Genomic DNA, 16,113 nt, shown 5'->3' on the forward strand with positions numbered 1-16,113 from the left:
GCGCTCGAATCTCTCTAATTTTACATTCGTGATCTCCTCGGGAGGTATAAGTAGGGGGAAGTAATATATTTGATACCTCATCCAGAAACGCACCCTCTCGAAACATGGCGAGCAAGCTACACCGCGATGCAGAGCGCCTCTCTTGCAGAGTCTGCCACTTGAGTTTGCTATACATCTCCGTAACGCTATCACGGTTACCAAATAACCCTGTGACGAAACGCGCCGCTCTTCTTTGGATCTTCTCTATCTCCTCCGTCAACCCGATCTGGTACGGATCCCACCCTCATGAGCAATACTCAAGTATAGGTCGAACGAGTGTTTTGTAAGCCACCTCCTTTGTTATCTACTAGGTCATTTATATATATTGTGGTGGTGCCTCGTGTTTACATGGGACGGAGTGAGTCCTCTGGTGCACCTTAACCTCTGGCGTGCCACAGGGGTGTGTTATGGGACCATTGCTTTCCACAACATATACAAGTGACCTAGTAGATAGTGTCGGAAGTTCCGTGCGGCTTTTTGCGGACGATCCTGTAGTATACAAAGAAGTTGCAGCATTATAAAATGGCAGCGAAATGCAGGAAGATCTGCAGCGGATAGGCACTTGTTGCAGGGAGTGGCAACTGGCCCTTAACATAGACAAATGTAATGTATTGCGAATACATAGAAAGAAGGATCCTTTATTGTATGATTATATGATAGCGGAACAAACACTGGTAGCAGTTACTTCTGTAAAATTTCTGGGAGTATGCGTGCGGAACGATTTGAAGTGGAATGATCGTATAAAATTGATTGTTGGTAAGGCGGGTACCAGATTGAGATTGATCGGGAGAGTCCTTAGAAAATGTAGTCCATCAACAAAGGAGGTGGCTTACAAAACACTCGTTCGACCCACACTTGAGTATTGCTCATCAGTGTGGCATCCGTACCAGGCAGGGTTGACAGAGGAGATAGAGAAGATCCAAAGAAGAGCGGCGCGTTTCGTCACAGGGTTATTTGGTAAACGTGATAGCGTTACGGAGATGTTTAACAAACTCAAGTGGCAGACTCTGCAAGAGAGGCGCTCTGCATCGCGGTGTAGCTTGCTGTCCAGGTTTCGAGATGGTGCGTTTCTGGATGAGGTATCGAATATATTGCTTCCCCCTACTTATACCTCCAGAGGAGATCACGAATGTAAAATTAGAGAGATTCGAGCGCGCACGGAGGCTTTCGGACTGTCGTTCTTCCCGCGAACCATACGCGACTGGAACAGAAAAGGGAAGTAATGACAGTGGCACCTAAAGTGCCCTCTGCCACACACCGTTGGGTGGCTTGCGGAGTATAAATGTAGATGTAGATGTAGATGTAGATGTTTACCTGCTTGAAGACCATTTGCAGCCATTCGTGGATTTCATATTCTCAGACAACGACGCACGATGTCACTGCGTCACACAATTCTTCTGGATTGGTTTGAAGAACATTCTGGACTATTCAGCGAATCACATGGCCTCCCTGATCGCCCGATACGACTCCCCTAGAACATTTATGGGGCGCAGTCGAGAGGTCAGTTCATGCCCAGAATCCAGCACCGGCAACACTTTCGCAGCTATGGACGGCTGTAGAGGCAGTGTGATACAGTATTTCTGCAGGGGACTTTCAGTTAGTTGCTGAGTCCATTCCACGTCCAGCTTCTGCCCTACGCCGGGCAAGATGAGGTCCGACACGACATTGGGAGTTGTGCCACCACTTTTGTCGGCTCAGTGTACGTTGCTAGAGCTAATACTCTACCTCTGCCCTGACACTTGGAGGCTGACGCCGTTGCTTGCAGCTATAAACAAAGGGACGGTGGCTCATCCGACACCTCAAGTTCTGGAAAATCTGTCATCACTAGTCTAAGTATTAGAGAGAGTTGAGCTTTACGTATCGCTTTACATCAGTGTCTTTTTGCGCTAACGTTCTTATCCTCCTCTTTCCAGGTCACCACGACCTCGAGCGGCTACGAGTTCAGTTGTCAGCACGGGCCGACGGAATGTCTGGGCAACAAGCTACACGCGTGCGGCATTGCACTGGCTGAGAGCAGAACGCTGCAGGTCTCGTATGCCGCGTGTATGATGAGCAACTACACCGACGTTGAGTCAGCTTCAGAAAAGGTGAGTACAGTCTGAAACTTTATTTCTGCAAACCTGCAGCACACATTATACTGTGAGCAATCTTTTCAGGGTCCTTCGTAACCCAAGGTCACTGATATTTCAATACGTATGAATCTGAGCAAGTACCGAAGGAAAGGAACAAGAAATTTGAAAAGGGAATCAGAGTTAAGGGTTACTGTTGGTAGCAGGAGATGCTTTGTTGAATTGTTGGTCATTAAAAAGGAGAGGACTTATGTCTCTATAAATGGGGTATGAATCCATTATCTTAATGTGCTTACTTTTTTGTAATATTACTTTACTGTAAGAGATTGTAATTCCGGCATATCTAGGAAAGGACTTGGAAGGCCATTTGAAACGAATGGATAGTGTATTGAGCAGACATAATGTCGTATGTTGTAACCATAGAACTACCCAAGTTCATCATAGAAGTAAAACAAGAGCAAAGGAATTCAGCCGACTTGATTCAGGCGATGCTGAGAGACTTACATTACTATATTGCAGTACCTGTGTTGTTTTAATGTACAATAACGCAAAAACATCGCACCACGAAAAAAATAATGTAGCGTAGTGAAATTTCTGGAATATATTAGTCTAGGTAACATGTGTAATTTATGAACAGTGCATGATCGCAGGTTAATGTAAGCGCGAGATAAGCCATTGAAAATGGGAAATGGTGCTACATTAATAACCGATGTGACCGCCAGAATCTCGAATGCAAACATACAAATGTGCATGCTTTGTGTTGTACAGTCTGACAATACCACCACTTGCAAAGTAGGTTAGAAATCAGATTAATAATGTTGCTCACGCTGCATATGTTCGCTTTATCGGGCAACAACAAAGTTGTTGATTGTGGATGAGCCGGCCGGGGTGGCCGAGCGGTTCTAGGCGCTTCAGTCTGGAACCGCGCGACCGGTCCGGTCGCAGGTTCGAATCCTGCCTTGGGCATGGATGTATGTGATGTCCTTAGGTTAGTTAGGTTTAAGTAGTTCTAAGTTCTAGGGGACTGGTGACCTCAGCTGTTAAGTCCCATAGTGCTCAGAGCCATTTGAACAATTTTTTTTTATTGTGGATGGTATCCTCAGAATGCAAATAATAAAGTCACTGTAAAAAGTCATTAATTTTGGCACTTATCTTGAATGGATTACCACGTATATTTCTTCGAAGTTGTTATGGCTCATCTTCTTGATTCTAGGGTGATTCCACTTTGACTGCTAGAAGACCAGATCTGTATTTTAGCAATATTTGAAGACCTAATGAATGCGTTTTTCAGGAAATTCTTAATGATGAAAGAATCCCAGGTCAGAACAATGGTATAGTAGAAATAATTTTTGACTTGGTGTTCACGATCCACATTTTTATTAATTTTCTTGTACATATACGTTTTCTTAATTGTCACATCATCAAGAAATGAGTTTTGTATCAATCCTCATATATTTATCATTAAAACTACCTGCCAATAAAACCAACACCTTAATACAGCTGGAGGAATTTCGTCATTTTTTAGCATATTATACCAGCTGACGTCCCAAGTCGTCCGTTTCAATTATGGATATACGCAGATTTAACATTGTCGGTTTCTGGCCATACTGCTCCACTTTCAAGAGCGTGCTCCGTCGACTCCCTCGGTATCTCTTTGGGATCTCCAGTTGGGTCGCCCACCGCCTTTCACTGCCCAGTGCCTGCTCAGCTCACATGGCCCAGCCACCACACGGCATCTTGCCAGCCATATACCGCCTATCGAAACATTCTGCTTTGAATATAGCTGCACAGCGGACGCACCTTTGGTAATGCCACCAGCCTATGTGCTACTGTCAGCTATTATTCTTATGGCCCTGTTCTTAACTGCAGAGGTAGCGATGCACTTGCATGGGCTATTTTCTTTCTCAACCTACGATCGGTTGCAAAACTGAATCCACAGTGAAAATCCGGCGAAGCTTCGTGCAGATGTGCTGCGCTGTTTCGCTAGCATGTCCGTCTGTCGATATCATGTCGAACTTTTTAGTTCTGATTGCACTATGAGCACGGCAAGGTGCCCGAAAAATTCCCTCTCCCGCCAAGTCTGAACCACCCACTGAAGGATTTCGCCTGATTTCATGCACCCTGTATAACGTAAATGCCATGCGTTTGCCTCTCCGTGCCAGTTTCAGCCACATTCTGCACGTGCAATCATGACGCTCCTGCAGCGTTTCCCATGGGAAGTGTTTCATTACCCACCATACAGCCCGATCTTGTCTCCCTCTTATTTTTATCTCTTTGCTCACATGAACTTCTGACTACGAGGAGAGCATTTGGGCCCAGACACCGTCGGGAATTGACGGAAATCACTAGAGGAACGGAGTGACGAAGGTATCGGAAAGTTGGTACAACGCTACGACAAGCGTCAGAACCGGAGAGGTGACTATGTAAAGAAGTACCTGTAAGGTGTAGCTAAGTATTGCAAATAAAACATTTTTGGTTTACACTGTGGTTTCCATAACGCGCCCGATCGCAAGTTGCGGCGGCGGGACGACAGACACACACACACACACACACACACACACACACACACACACACACACACACACACTTCATCAAACGATACATAAGAGCAAATCACTCTCTGTGTAAAGGGGCAGGGCACACGATTCATGTCGAAAGGTGTCCGACGTGATTGTGGCCACACGGTCGGAATTGAGAAACTTCGAGTGTGGAGTGGTAATTAGAGCTAGATGCGTGAGACATTCCACTTCAGAAACTGTTAGGCAATTAATTCAGTTTTCCGAGATTTATAGTATCAAATGGGTGCCTAAAATACCAGATTTCGGGCATCACGTCTCACCAAGGACAATGCACTGGGCGATGGGCTTCATTTATCGAACGAGAGCAGTGGCACTTGCGTGGACTAGTCAGTGCTAACAGACAAGCAATACTGCATGAAATAAGCACACTAGTCAATGAGGAGGCGTACGAAGATCGCATCCGTGAGGACAGTGCTGCGAAATTTGGGGCCGGTGGGCTACTGCAGCAGGCGACCGATGCGATCGCCTTTGCTAATAGCACGACATCGCCTGCAGCGCCTCTCCTTGGCTCGTGACCACATCGGTGGGACCCTGGACGGCTGAAAACCGGTGGCCTGGTCAGATGAGTTCCGACTTCAGTTGGTAAGAGCTGATGGTAGGGTCCGAGTGTGGCGCAGGCACCACGAAACCGTGGACCCAAGTTGTCAACAAGGCACTGCGCAAGCTGGTGGTGGCTCCAAAATGGTGTGGTCTGTGTTTACAGGGGTCTGTGTCCTCTCACCCAACTGAACGGATCACTACCTCGAGACTATTTCCAGCCGTTCATGGACTTGATTTTCCCAAAAAAAGATGGAATTTTTATGGATGACAGTGCGTCATGTCACCACCATAATTGTTCACGACTGTTTTGAATAGCGTTCTGGACAGTTCGAGCAAATGATCAGGTGACTCAGATCCCCCGACATGAATCCCACTGTACAATCGTGGGATACAGTCGAGAGTTCAGTTCGTGCACAGACTCCTACGCTGGGAACACTTGCGCAGTTACGGATGGCTGTAGACGCGGCGAGGCTCTGTTTTTGCAGGAGATTTGCAACCACTCGTTGGGTCTGTGCCGCTTCAAGTTGCTGCAGTCCGCCGTGCAAAAGGAGGTCCGATACAATATTGGGAAGTGTCCCACGAGTTTTGTCACCTCGGTGTATATACACTACGTAATCCACTTTATGTTGTGTCGCTGAGAGTACGTACTCCCGTCCACCATTGCCCCTCCATTCCCTAGGGTTCACAGGGAGAGGGCCTGTTGGCAAACCTCCATATGGATGCATGAGATTGAGTTACCCCAATTTACAAACGTGATCATTTCACGACATTTATGTATGTTCCCTGACTCTTGCTAGGATGTAAGCTCTAGGCATTTCGGCTGTTAACCTCTGCCCAATGCGCAACGCCTGTCTTTTACCGCCTGCCACTGGAGTATTTCTTTAATGTCGTCACGTTGCCTAAACGAAGCCGCGAATAATGGAGGCTGTCTTCCTCGCACTTTTGCCTGTCCTGCTTTAATCGTACCAGACTAAAAAGTTCACGAATGGACTGTATGCGGGTTTTCCACGCTACCTGTTGCATGTGTGAATTGTTTTCCATTACGATTCCACAAATGAATCTCGGCCTGGCATCTGACTCTACTGCAAGTAATTTTAGGAGGCCATTCCTCTTTAGGTCCCCACCAGACCTAACAGTCGAGACTCCGCACGTCTTTCTGGACTTCACTACGATTTTCCAGCGTTTCGAGTTCCGCGTGTGTGACAACTTTATCTACTGCTCCCGACACAAGATCATATACGTGAATATAGTGAGCGGCAAGGGGCCTGCAACGACGCCTTCGATTTGTCCTCAGCAACTTTAACATTTGAAGGCTTTTTGTGTGTTATACACTACTGGCCATTAAAACTGCTACACCACGAAGATGACGTGCTACAGACGCGAAATTTAACCACAGGAAGAAGATACTATGATATGCAAATGATTAGCTTTTCACAGCATTCACACAAGGCTGGCGCCGGTGGCGACACGTACAACGTGCTGACATGAGAAAAGGTTCCAACCGATTTCTCATACATAAACAGCAATTGACGGGCGTTGCCAGGTGAAACGTTGTTGTGATGCCTCGTGTAAGTATGAGAAATGCGTACCATCACATTTGACTTTGATAAAGGTCAGATTGTAGCGTATCGCGATTGCGGTTTATCGTATCGCGACATTGCTGCTCGCGTTGATCGAGATCCAATGACAGTTAGCAGAATAAGGAATCGGTGGGTTCACGAGGGTAATACGGAACGCCGTGCTGGATCCCAACGGCCTCGTATCACTAGCAGTCGAGATGACAGGCATCTTACCCGCATCGCTGTAACGGATCGTGCAGCCACGTCTCGATCCCTGAGTCAACAGATGGGGACGTTTGCAAGACAACAACCATCTGCACGAACAGTTCGGCGACGTTTGCAGCAGCATGAACTATTAGCTAGGAGACCATGGCTGCGGTTACCCTTGACGCTGCATCACAGACACGAGTGCCTGTGATGGTGTACTCGACGACGAACCTGTAAGCACGAATGGCAAAACGTAATTTTTTCGGGTGAATCCAGGTTCTGTTTACAGCATTATGATGGTCGCATCCGTGTTTGGCTACCTCGCAGTGAACGCACGTTGGAAGCGTGTATTCGTCATCGCGAAACTGGCGTGTCACCCGGCGTGGTGATATGGGGTACCATTGGTTACACGTCTAGGTCACGTGCTGTTCGCATTGACGGCACTTTGAACAGAGGACATTACATTTCAGATGTGTTACGGCCCGTGGCTCTACCCTTCATTCGATGCCTGCGAAACCGTACATTTCTGCAGGATAATACACGACCGCATGTTGCAGGTCCTGTACGGGCCTTTCTGGATACAGAAAATGTTCGACTGCTGCCCTGTCCAGCACATTCTCTCCAATTGAAAACGTCCGGTCAATGGTGGCCGAGCAAGTGGCTCGTCACAATACGCCAGTCACTACTCTTGATGAACAGTGGTATCGTGTTGAAGCTGCATGGGCTGCTGTGCCGGTTCACGCCATCCAAGCTCTGTTTGAGTAAATGCCGAGGCGTTCAAGTCCGTTATTACGGCCAGAGGTGGTTGTTCTGGGTACTGGTTTCTCAGGATCTATGCACCCAAATTGCGTGAAAATGTAGTCAAATGTCAGTTCTAGTATAATATATTTGTCCAATGTATACCTGTTTATTATGTGCATTTCTTTTTCGTGTAGCAATTTTAATGTTCAGTAGTGTATGTACTGAAGTGTAACTTCACGCATTTTTTAAAGCTATTCTTGCAGCACACAACCATCTTGCAGTGTTTGCTCGGTATCTGTGTATTTGTCAGCTAGTTAAATTTTTCATTATAATATTTTTACTGAAATACTTATATTTGTCTCTTTTTTTCTTTTCTCCAATGCTTGCAGTGTGCTGGCGAGTTGGGCCTGTCGTTCCCAACCATTTCAGACTGCGCCAATGGTCAGGCCGGCGATGAACTGCTGAGGGCGTACGGGAACGTCACCAGCGACCTGAGCCCTGCGCTGACCTTTGTTCCGACAGTCACACTGAACGGGGTGAGTCGCACCATACACGCGTTCTGTCCAGCTCAGTTCCAGTCCCACTGTATGTCAACAAGATGTAATTCCTTGAACTAGTGTTGCTTTCGAATGTACGAAATTGAAACGATAACTGTTAACGTATCTGTTTAGCTAACCTACGTAACTTGCTCGTCAAATGTTATGGAGGCAGCACAAAAAGTCTTATTTGTTTTAAAAACATGTTGTAGTACTTGTCTATTTTCACAAACGTCCTTAATACTTCTTCATTCTTTACTATTTCTCTCCAGTTACGTTTTCCATCCTGCCCCAAACCTTTAACTCACACTGCCTCAGTATTTTCCCATCTTCCTTCCATACCGTACGCATTCCTATGCCACGCAAAACCACTCTACACTCAAAACATATGACCAGACTTTTTCTAACTGTGTCTACCGTTTCTCATATCCCATCTTCTATCTGCTATTCAGTGTTTTTTTATACACTGAATTTTTTTGTTTTCATTTCGTGATTGTATATTTGATCCTTACGCGTTGAGGTTGTTTAGTATTTGCAATTCTTTCCATGTTGAACTGTGTCCTGTTCTAATCTTACAGTTGTCCTGGTTTGCGTTTGTAGTAATAGTCTTGGCATTTTTAACATTAATTCTCGTCCAATTTTTACCTCCCCCCATGAACCATGGACCTTGCCGTTGGTGGGGAGGCTTGCGTGCCTCAGCGATACAGATGGCCGTACCGTAGGTGCAACCACAACGGAGGGGTATCTGTTGAGAGGCCAGACAGTAGTTGCAGGGGCAACAGTCTGGATGATTGACTGGCCTTGTGACATCAACCAAAACGGCCTTGCTGTGCTGGTACCGAGAACGGCTGAAAGCAAGGGAAAACTACAGCCGTAATTTTTCCCAAGGGCACCCAGCTTTACAGTATTGTTAAATGATGATGGCGTCCTCTTGGGTAAAATATTCCGGAGGTAAAATAGTCCCCCATTCGGATCTCCGGGCAGGGACTACTCAAGAGGATGTCGTTATCAGAAGAAAGAAAACTGGCCTTCTACGGATCGGAGCGTGGAATGTCAGATCCCTTAATCGGGCAGGTAGGTTAAAAAATTTAAAAAGGGAAATGGGTAGGTTAAAGTTAGATATAGTGGGAATTAGTGAAGTTCGGTGGCAGGAGGAACATGATTTCTGGTCAGGTGAATACAGGGTTATAAATACAAAATCAAATAGGGGTAATGCAGGAGTAGGTTTAAAAATGAATAGGAAAATAGGAGAGCGGGTAAGCTACTACAAACACCATAGTGAACGCATTATTGTGGCCGAGATAGACACGAAGGTCACGCCTACCGCAGTGCTATAAGTTTATGTGCCAACTAGCTCCGCAGATGACGAAGAGATTGATGAAATGTATGATGAGATAAAGGAAATTATTCAGATAATGAAGGGAAGCGAAAATTCAATAGTCATGGGGGACTGAAATTCGATAGTAGGAAAAGGAAGAGAAGGAAAGGTAGTAGGTCAATGTGCAATGCGGGTAAGGAATGAAAGAGAAAGCTGCCTGGTAGAATTTTGCACAGAGCATAACTTAATCATAGCTAACACTTGCTTTAAAAATCATGAAAGAAGGTGGTATACGTGGAAGAGGCCTGGAAACACTGGAAGGTTTCACACAGATTATATAATGGTAAGACAGAGATTCACGAACCAGGTTTTAAATTGTAACACATATCCAGGACCACATGTGGACTCTGACCACAATCTATTGGTTATGAACTGAAGAAACTGCCAAAAGGTGCGAATTTAAGGAGATGGGATCTGAATAAACTGAAAGAACCAGAGATTGTAGAGTGTTTCAGAAAGAGCATTACATCTACATCTACGTGATTACTATTCACAATAAAGTGCCTGGCCGAAGGTTCAATGAACCACCTTCAAGCTGTCTCTCTACTGTTCCATTCTCGTACGGCACGCGGGAAGAACGAGCACTTAAATTTTCCTGTGCGAGCCATGATTTCTCTTATTTTATCGTGATGATCATTTCTCCATGTGTAGTTGGGTGCCAACAGAATGTTTTCGCAATCAGAGGAGAAAACTGGTGATTGAAATTTCATGAGAAGATCTCGTCGCAATGAGAAATGCCTTTGTCTTAATGATTGCCACTCCAATTCACGTGTCATGTCTGTGACACTATCTCCCCTATTTCGCGATAATACAAAACGAGCTGCCCTTCTTTGTACTTTTTCGATGTCAACCATCAGTCCCATCTGATGCGGATCCCACACCGCACAGCAGTATTCCAGAATAGGGTGGACAAGCGTGATGTAAGCAGTCTCTTTAGTAGACCTGTTGCACCTTCTAAGTGCTCTGCCAATGAATCGCAGTCTTTGGTTTGCTCTACCCACAATATTAGCTATGTGATCGTTGCAGTTGAGGTTATTTGTAATTGTAATCCCCAAGTATTTAGCTGAATTTACAGCCCTCAGATTTGTGTGACTTATCGCGTAATCGAAATTTAGCTGATTTCTTTTAGTACTCATGTGAATAACTTCACACTTTTCTTTATTCAGGGTCAATTGCCACTTTTCGCATCATACAGATATCTTATCTAAATCTTTTTGCAAGTCGTTTTGATGACTTTACAAGACGGTAAATGACAGCATCATCTGCAAACAATCTAAGACGGCTACTCAGATTGTCTCCTGTGTCGTTAATATAGATCAGGAAAAACAGAGGGTCTATAACACTTTCTTGGGGATATTACTTCTGTTTCATTCAATGACTTTCCGTCTATTACTACGAATAGTGACCTTTCTGACAGGAACATTAGTGAACGATTGACAAGAATGAGGGAAAGAAATACAGTAGAAGAAGAATGGGTAGCTATGAGTGATGAAATAGTGAAGGCAGCAGACGATCAAGTAGGTAAAAAGACGAGGGCTAATAGAAATCCTTGGGTAACAGAAGATATATTGATGAAAGGAGAAGATATAAAAATGCAGTAAATGAAGCAGGCAAAAAGGAATACAAGCGTTTCAAAAATGAGATCGACAGGAAGTGCAAAATGGCTAAGCAGGGATGGCTGGAGGACAAATGTAAGGATGTAGAGGCTTACCTCACTAGGGGTAAGATAGATACTGCCTACAGGAAAATTAAATAGACCTTTGGAGAAAAGAGAACCACTTGCATGAATATCAAGAGCTCAGATGGAAACCCAGTTCTAAGCAAAGAAGGGAAAGCAGAAAGGTGGAAGGAGTATGTAGAGAGTCTATACAAGAGCGATGTACTTGAGGACAATATTATGGAAATGGAAGACAATGTAAATGAAGATGAAATAGGAGTTGTGATACTGCGTGAAGAGTTTGACAGAGCACTGAAAGACCTGAGTCGAAACAAAGCTCCAGGAGTAGACAACATTCCATTAGAACTACTGACAGCCTTGGGAGAGCCAGTCCTGACAAAACTCTACCATCTGGTGAGCAAGATGTATGAGACGAGCGAAATACCCTCTGACTTCAAGAAGAATATAATAATTACAATCCGAAAGAAAGCAGGCGTTGACAGGTGTGAAAATTGCCGAACTATCAGTTTAACAAGTCCAAGGCTGCAAAATACTAACACGAATTCCTTACAGACGAACGAAAAACTGGTAGAAGACGACCTCGGGGAAGATCAGTTTGGATTCCATAGAAATGTTGGAACACGCAAGACGATACTGACCCTAAGACGCATCTTAGAAGATAGATTAAGGAAAGGAAAACGTACGTTTCTAGCATTTATTGACGTAGAAAAGCTTTTGAGAATGTTGGCTGGAATATTCTCAAATGGTTCAAATGGCTCTGAGCACTATGGGACTTAACATCTGAGGTCATCAGTGCCCTAGAACATAGAACTAGTTTAATCTAACTAACCTAAGGACATCACACACATCCATGCCCGAGGCAGGATTCGAACCTGCTACGGTAGCGGTCGCGCGGTTCCAGACTGAAGCTCCTAGAACCGCTCGGCCCCACCGGCCGGCTGGAATATTCTCTTTCATATTCTGGAGGTGGCACGGGTAAAAAGAGAGAGCGAAAGGCTATTTACAATCTGTACAGAAATCAGGTGGCAGTTATAAGAGTCGAGGGGCATGAAGCCAAGCAGTGGTTGAGAAGGAAGTATGACTTAGTTGTAGCCTATCCCCGATATTATTCAATCTATATATTGAGCAAGCAGTAAAGGAAACAAAAAAAATTGTAGTACGAATTAAAATCCATGGAGAAGAAATAAAACTTTGAGGTTTGCCGATGACATTGTAATTCTGTTAGAGACATCTGTAAGAGCAGTTCAACGGAATGGACAGAATCTTCAAACGGGGATATACGTAGGTTGGAACTTAAATAGTGGCAACACTGCTGTGGAGACACTGTGCATTGGGATCTACTATTGTCGCTGATAGCACACGTTGTTTACATTCCTACCTTACCTCCAATCAAATGGACTCACCCGTCCCACGTCACCGGCGTGCGCAGAATCGAGGGAAACACTGTCACTTGTGAGCGAGCGGTCTAACGTAACGGTGCACTATGTTTGCGAAACAGGAACAACGGAGTTGGGTCAAGATTGAATGTGCCAGAGGTCGTACAGTACGACAGTGTCATCAAGGTTATAAAGAGGTGTGCGGGGAATCGGCATTGCCGTACAGACCAGTGGCACGTTGGGTAAAAGCCTTCAACGAAGGTCGGCAAACTGTGGCAGACATGCATCACATTACATTCCTCCACGGCAGACCGTCAATGCACAGTATTACTGCTCGATGTTGGAGCATCCCCTGCGACCAGCTTTGCGAAAGAACCGTCGACACTTTCTGTGCAACACACCCATCACTTTGCACGACAATGCGTGGGCACATACAGCGCAAGCTGTGGCTGCTCTGTTCGGTCGATGGGGCTGGGAAGTACTGTACCATCCACTGTACTCCCCTTGTGACTTTCATTTGATTCCGATGATGAAGATTCGACATGCAGTAGACCGCTTCATTCGCACCATCAACAGACCAGGCTCTGCTAACGGTATACTACGCCTTCCACATCGCTGGCAGCGGGTTCTAGACAACGCTGCTGACTTCTTCGAAGGACAGTAACAGGTGCAAACACGTAACTCTTTTATATCGCTTGTGAATAAATAGTTGATACTATTTAAGTTCCAACCCTCGTAAGATTAACATCAACAAAAGCAAAACGAGGATAATGGAATGTAGTCTAATTAAATCAAGTGATGCTGAGGGAATTAGGTTAGAAAATGAGACACTTAAAGTAGTAGATGGGTCTTGCTATTTAGGGAGCAAAATAACTGATGATGGTCGAAGTAGAGAAATTTGTTAACATCGAGTATGGATTTAAGTGTCAGGAAGTCTTTTCTGAAAATATTTGTGTGGAGTGTAGCCGTGTATGGATGTTAAACATGGACTATAAATAGTTTAGACAAGAAGAGAATAGAAGCTTTCGAAATGTGGTGCTACAGAAGAATGCTAAAGATTAGATGGGTAGATCACGTAACTAATGAAGAGGAGCTGAATAGAATTGGGGAGAAGAGGAATTTGTAGCACAACCTGACTAGAAGAAGGGACCGGTTGGAAGGACACGTTCTGAGGCATAAAGGGATCACCAAGTTAGTATTGGAGGTGAGCGTGGAGGCTAAAAATCGTAGGGTGAGTCCTAGAGATGAATTCACTGAGCAGATTGAGAAGGATGTAGGTTACATTAGTTACTGGGAGATGAAGCAGCTTGCACAGGATAGAGTAGCATGGCGAGCTGCATCAAACCAGTCTCTGGACTGAAGACCACAACGACAAAGATCAACATACCCCTCAAATAAAATCATGTTCTCACATCCTGCCTACCACACACACACACACACACACACACACACACACACACACACACACATGTATACTTCAGTGCCAGTTTGAAGAAAGCTGTTGTGGACTGGCAAGACAGCCAATCCACTAGGAGGAAGCCGAAAGGCACGCGTTTAAGCTCACGCAGCCTGGCGTGAGGTCTGGAACAGGTCAGAGAAATGAGACTAGCAAAAATAATACGTAGCTTCTGGAATACTTTAATCCATAATTGGTGAACATCGCTCTTGACGGTACATGTTTTACAGCATCAATAGTAACTGGTAATGGCGCCTTGCTAGGTCGTAGCAAATGACGTAGCTGAAGGCAATGCTAACTATCGTCTCGGCAAATGGGAGCGTAATTTGTCAGTGAACCATCGCTAGCAGAGTCGGCTGTACAACTGGGTCGAGTGCTAGGAAGTCTCTCTAGACCTGCCGTGTGGCGGCGCTCGGTCTGCCGTTTTAAAGGCTACCACCTAGCAAGTGTGGTGTCTGGCGGTGACACCACAAAAGCCATAACATGTAATGGCTATAGGCTAGTAGAAACTGTAGCCAGATTCGTTTGTAGTGAAACTCCAATACTACACTCCTGGAAATTGAAATAAGAACACCGTGAATTCATTGTCCCAGGAAGGGGAAACTTTATTGACACATTCCTGGGGTCAGATACATCACATGATCACACTGACAGAACCACAGGCACATAGACACAGGCAACAGAGCATGCACAATGTCGCCACTAGTACAGTGTATATCCATCTTTCGCAGCAATGCAGGCTGCTATTCTCCCATGGAGACGATCGTAGAGATGCTGCATGTAGTCCTGTGGAACGGCTTGCCATGCCATTTCCACCTGGCGCCTCAGTTGGACCAGCGTTCGTGCTCGATGTGCAGACCGCGTGAGACGACGCTTCATCCAGTCCCAAACAGATCCGGAGATCTTGTTGGCCAGGGTAGTTGACTTACACCTTCTAGAGCACGTTGGGTGGCACGGGATACATGCGGACGTGCATTGTCCTGTTGGAACAGCAAGTTCCCTTGCCGGTCTAGGAATGGTAGAACGATGGGTTCGATGACGGTTTGGATGTACCGTGCACTATTCAGTGTCCCCTCGACGATCACCAGTGGTGTACGGCCAGTGTAGGAGATCGCTCCCCACACCATGATGCCGGGTGTTGGCCCTGTGTGCCTCGGTCGTATGCAGTCCTGATTGTGGCGCTCACCTGCACGGCGCCAAACACGCATACGACCATCATTGGCACCAAGGCAGAAGCGACTCTCATCGCTGAAGACGACACGTCTCCATTCGTCCCTCCATTCACGCCTGTCGCGACACCACTGGAGGCGGGCTGCACGATGTTGGGGCGTGAGCGGAAGACGGCCTAACGGTGTGCGGGACCGTAGCCCAGCTTCATGGAGACGGTTGCGAATGGTCCTCGCCGATACCCCAGGAGCAACAGTGTCCCTAATTTGCTGGGAAGTGGCGGTGCGGTCCTCTACGGCACTGCGTAGGATCCTACGGTCTTGGCGTGCATCCGTGCGTCGCTGCGGTCCGGTCCCAGGTCGACGGGCACGTGCACCTTCCGCCGACCACTGGCGACAACATCAATGTACTGTGGAGACCTCGCGCCCCACGTGTTGAGCAATTCGGCGGTACGTCCACCCGGCCTCCCGCATGCCCACTATACGCCCTCGCTCAAAGTCTGTCAACTGCAAATACGGTTCACGTCCACGCTGTCGCGGCATGCTACCAATGTTAAAGACTGCGATGGAGCTCCGTATGCCACGGCAAACTGGCTGACACTGACGGCGGCGGTGCACAAATGCTGCGCAGCTAGCGCCATTCGACGGCCAACACCGCGGTTCCTGGTGTGTCCGCTGTGCCGTGCGTGTGATCATTGCTTGTACAGCCCTCTCGCAGTGTCCGGAGCAAGTATGGTGGGTCTGACACACCGGTGTCAATGTGTTCTTTTTTCCATTTCCAGGAGTGTA

General features: G+C 46.2%; 1 protein-coding gene across 2 annotated transcripts in view; it reads left to right on the forward strand.

Annotated features, from left to right (window-relative positions):
* LOC126106482 (GILT-like protein 1) overlaps positions 1 to 16,113 on the forward strand; it is a 74,309-nt gene that overhangs the window by 47,395 nt on the left and 10,801 nt on the right. For both annotated transcript variants that reach the window (XM_049912782.1, XM_049912783.1), the window contains exons 3-4: positions 1,953 to 2,126; positions 8,124 to 8,270. In XM_049912782.1, coding sequence (XP_049768739.1) covers positions 1,953 to 2,126; positions 8,124 to 8,270 — 321 coding nt within the window. The remainder of the gene's footprint in view (positions 1 to 1,952; positions 2,127 to 8,123; positions 8,271 to 16,113) is intronic.

This window comes from Schistocerca cancellata, chromosome 10 (assembly GCF_023864275.1).
Source record: "Schistocerca cancellata isolate TAMUIC-IGC-003103 chromosome 10, iqSchCanc2.1, whole genome shotgun sequence".
In the NCBI taxonomy this organism is placed as follows: domain Eukaryota; kingdom Metazoa; phylum Arthropoda; class Insecta; order Orthoptera; family Acrididae; genus Schistocerca; species Schistocerca cancellata.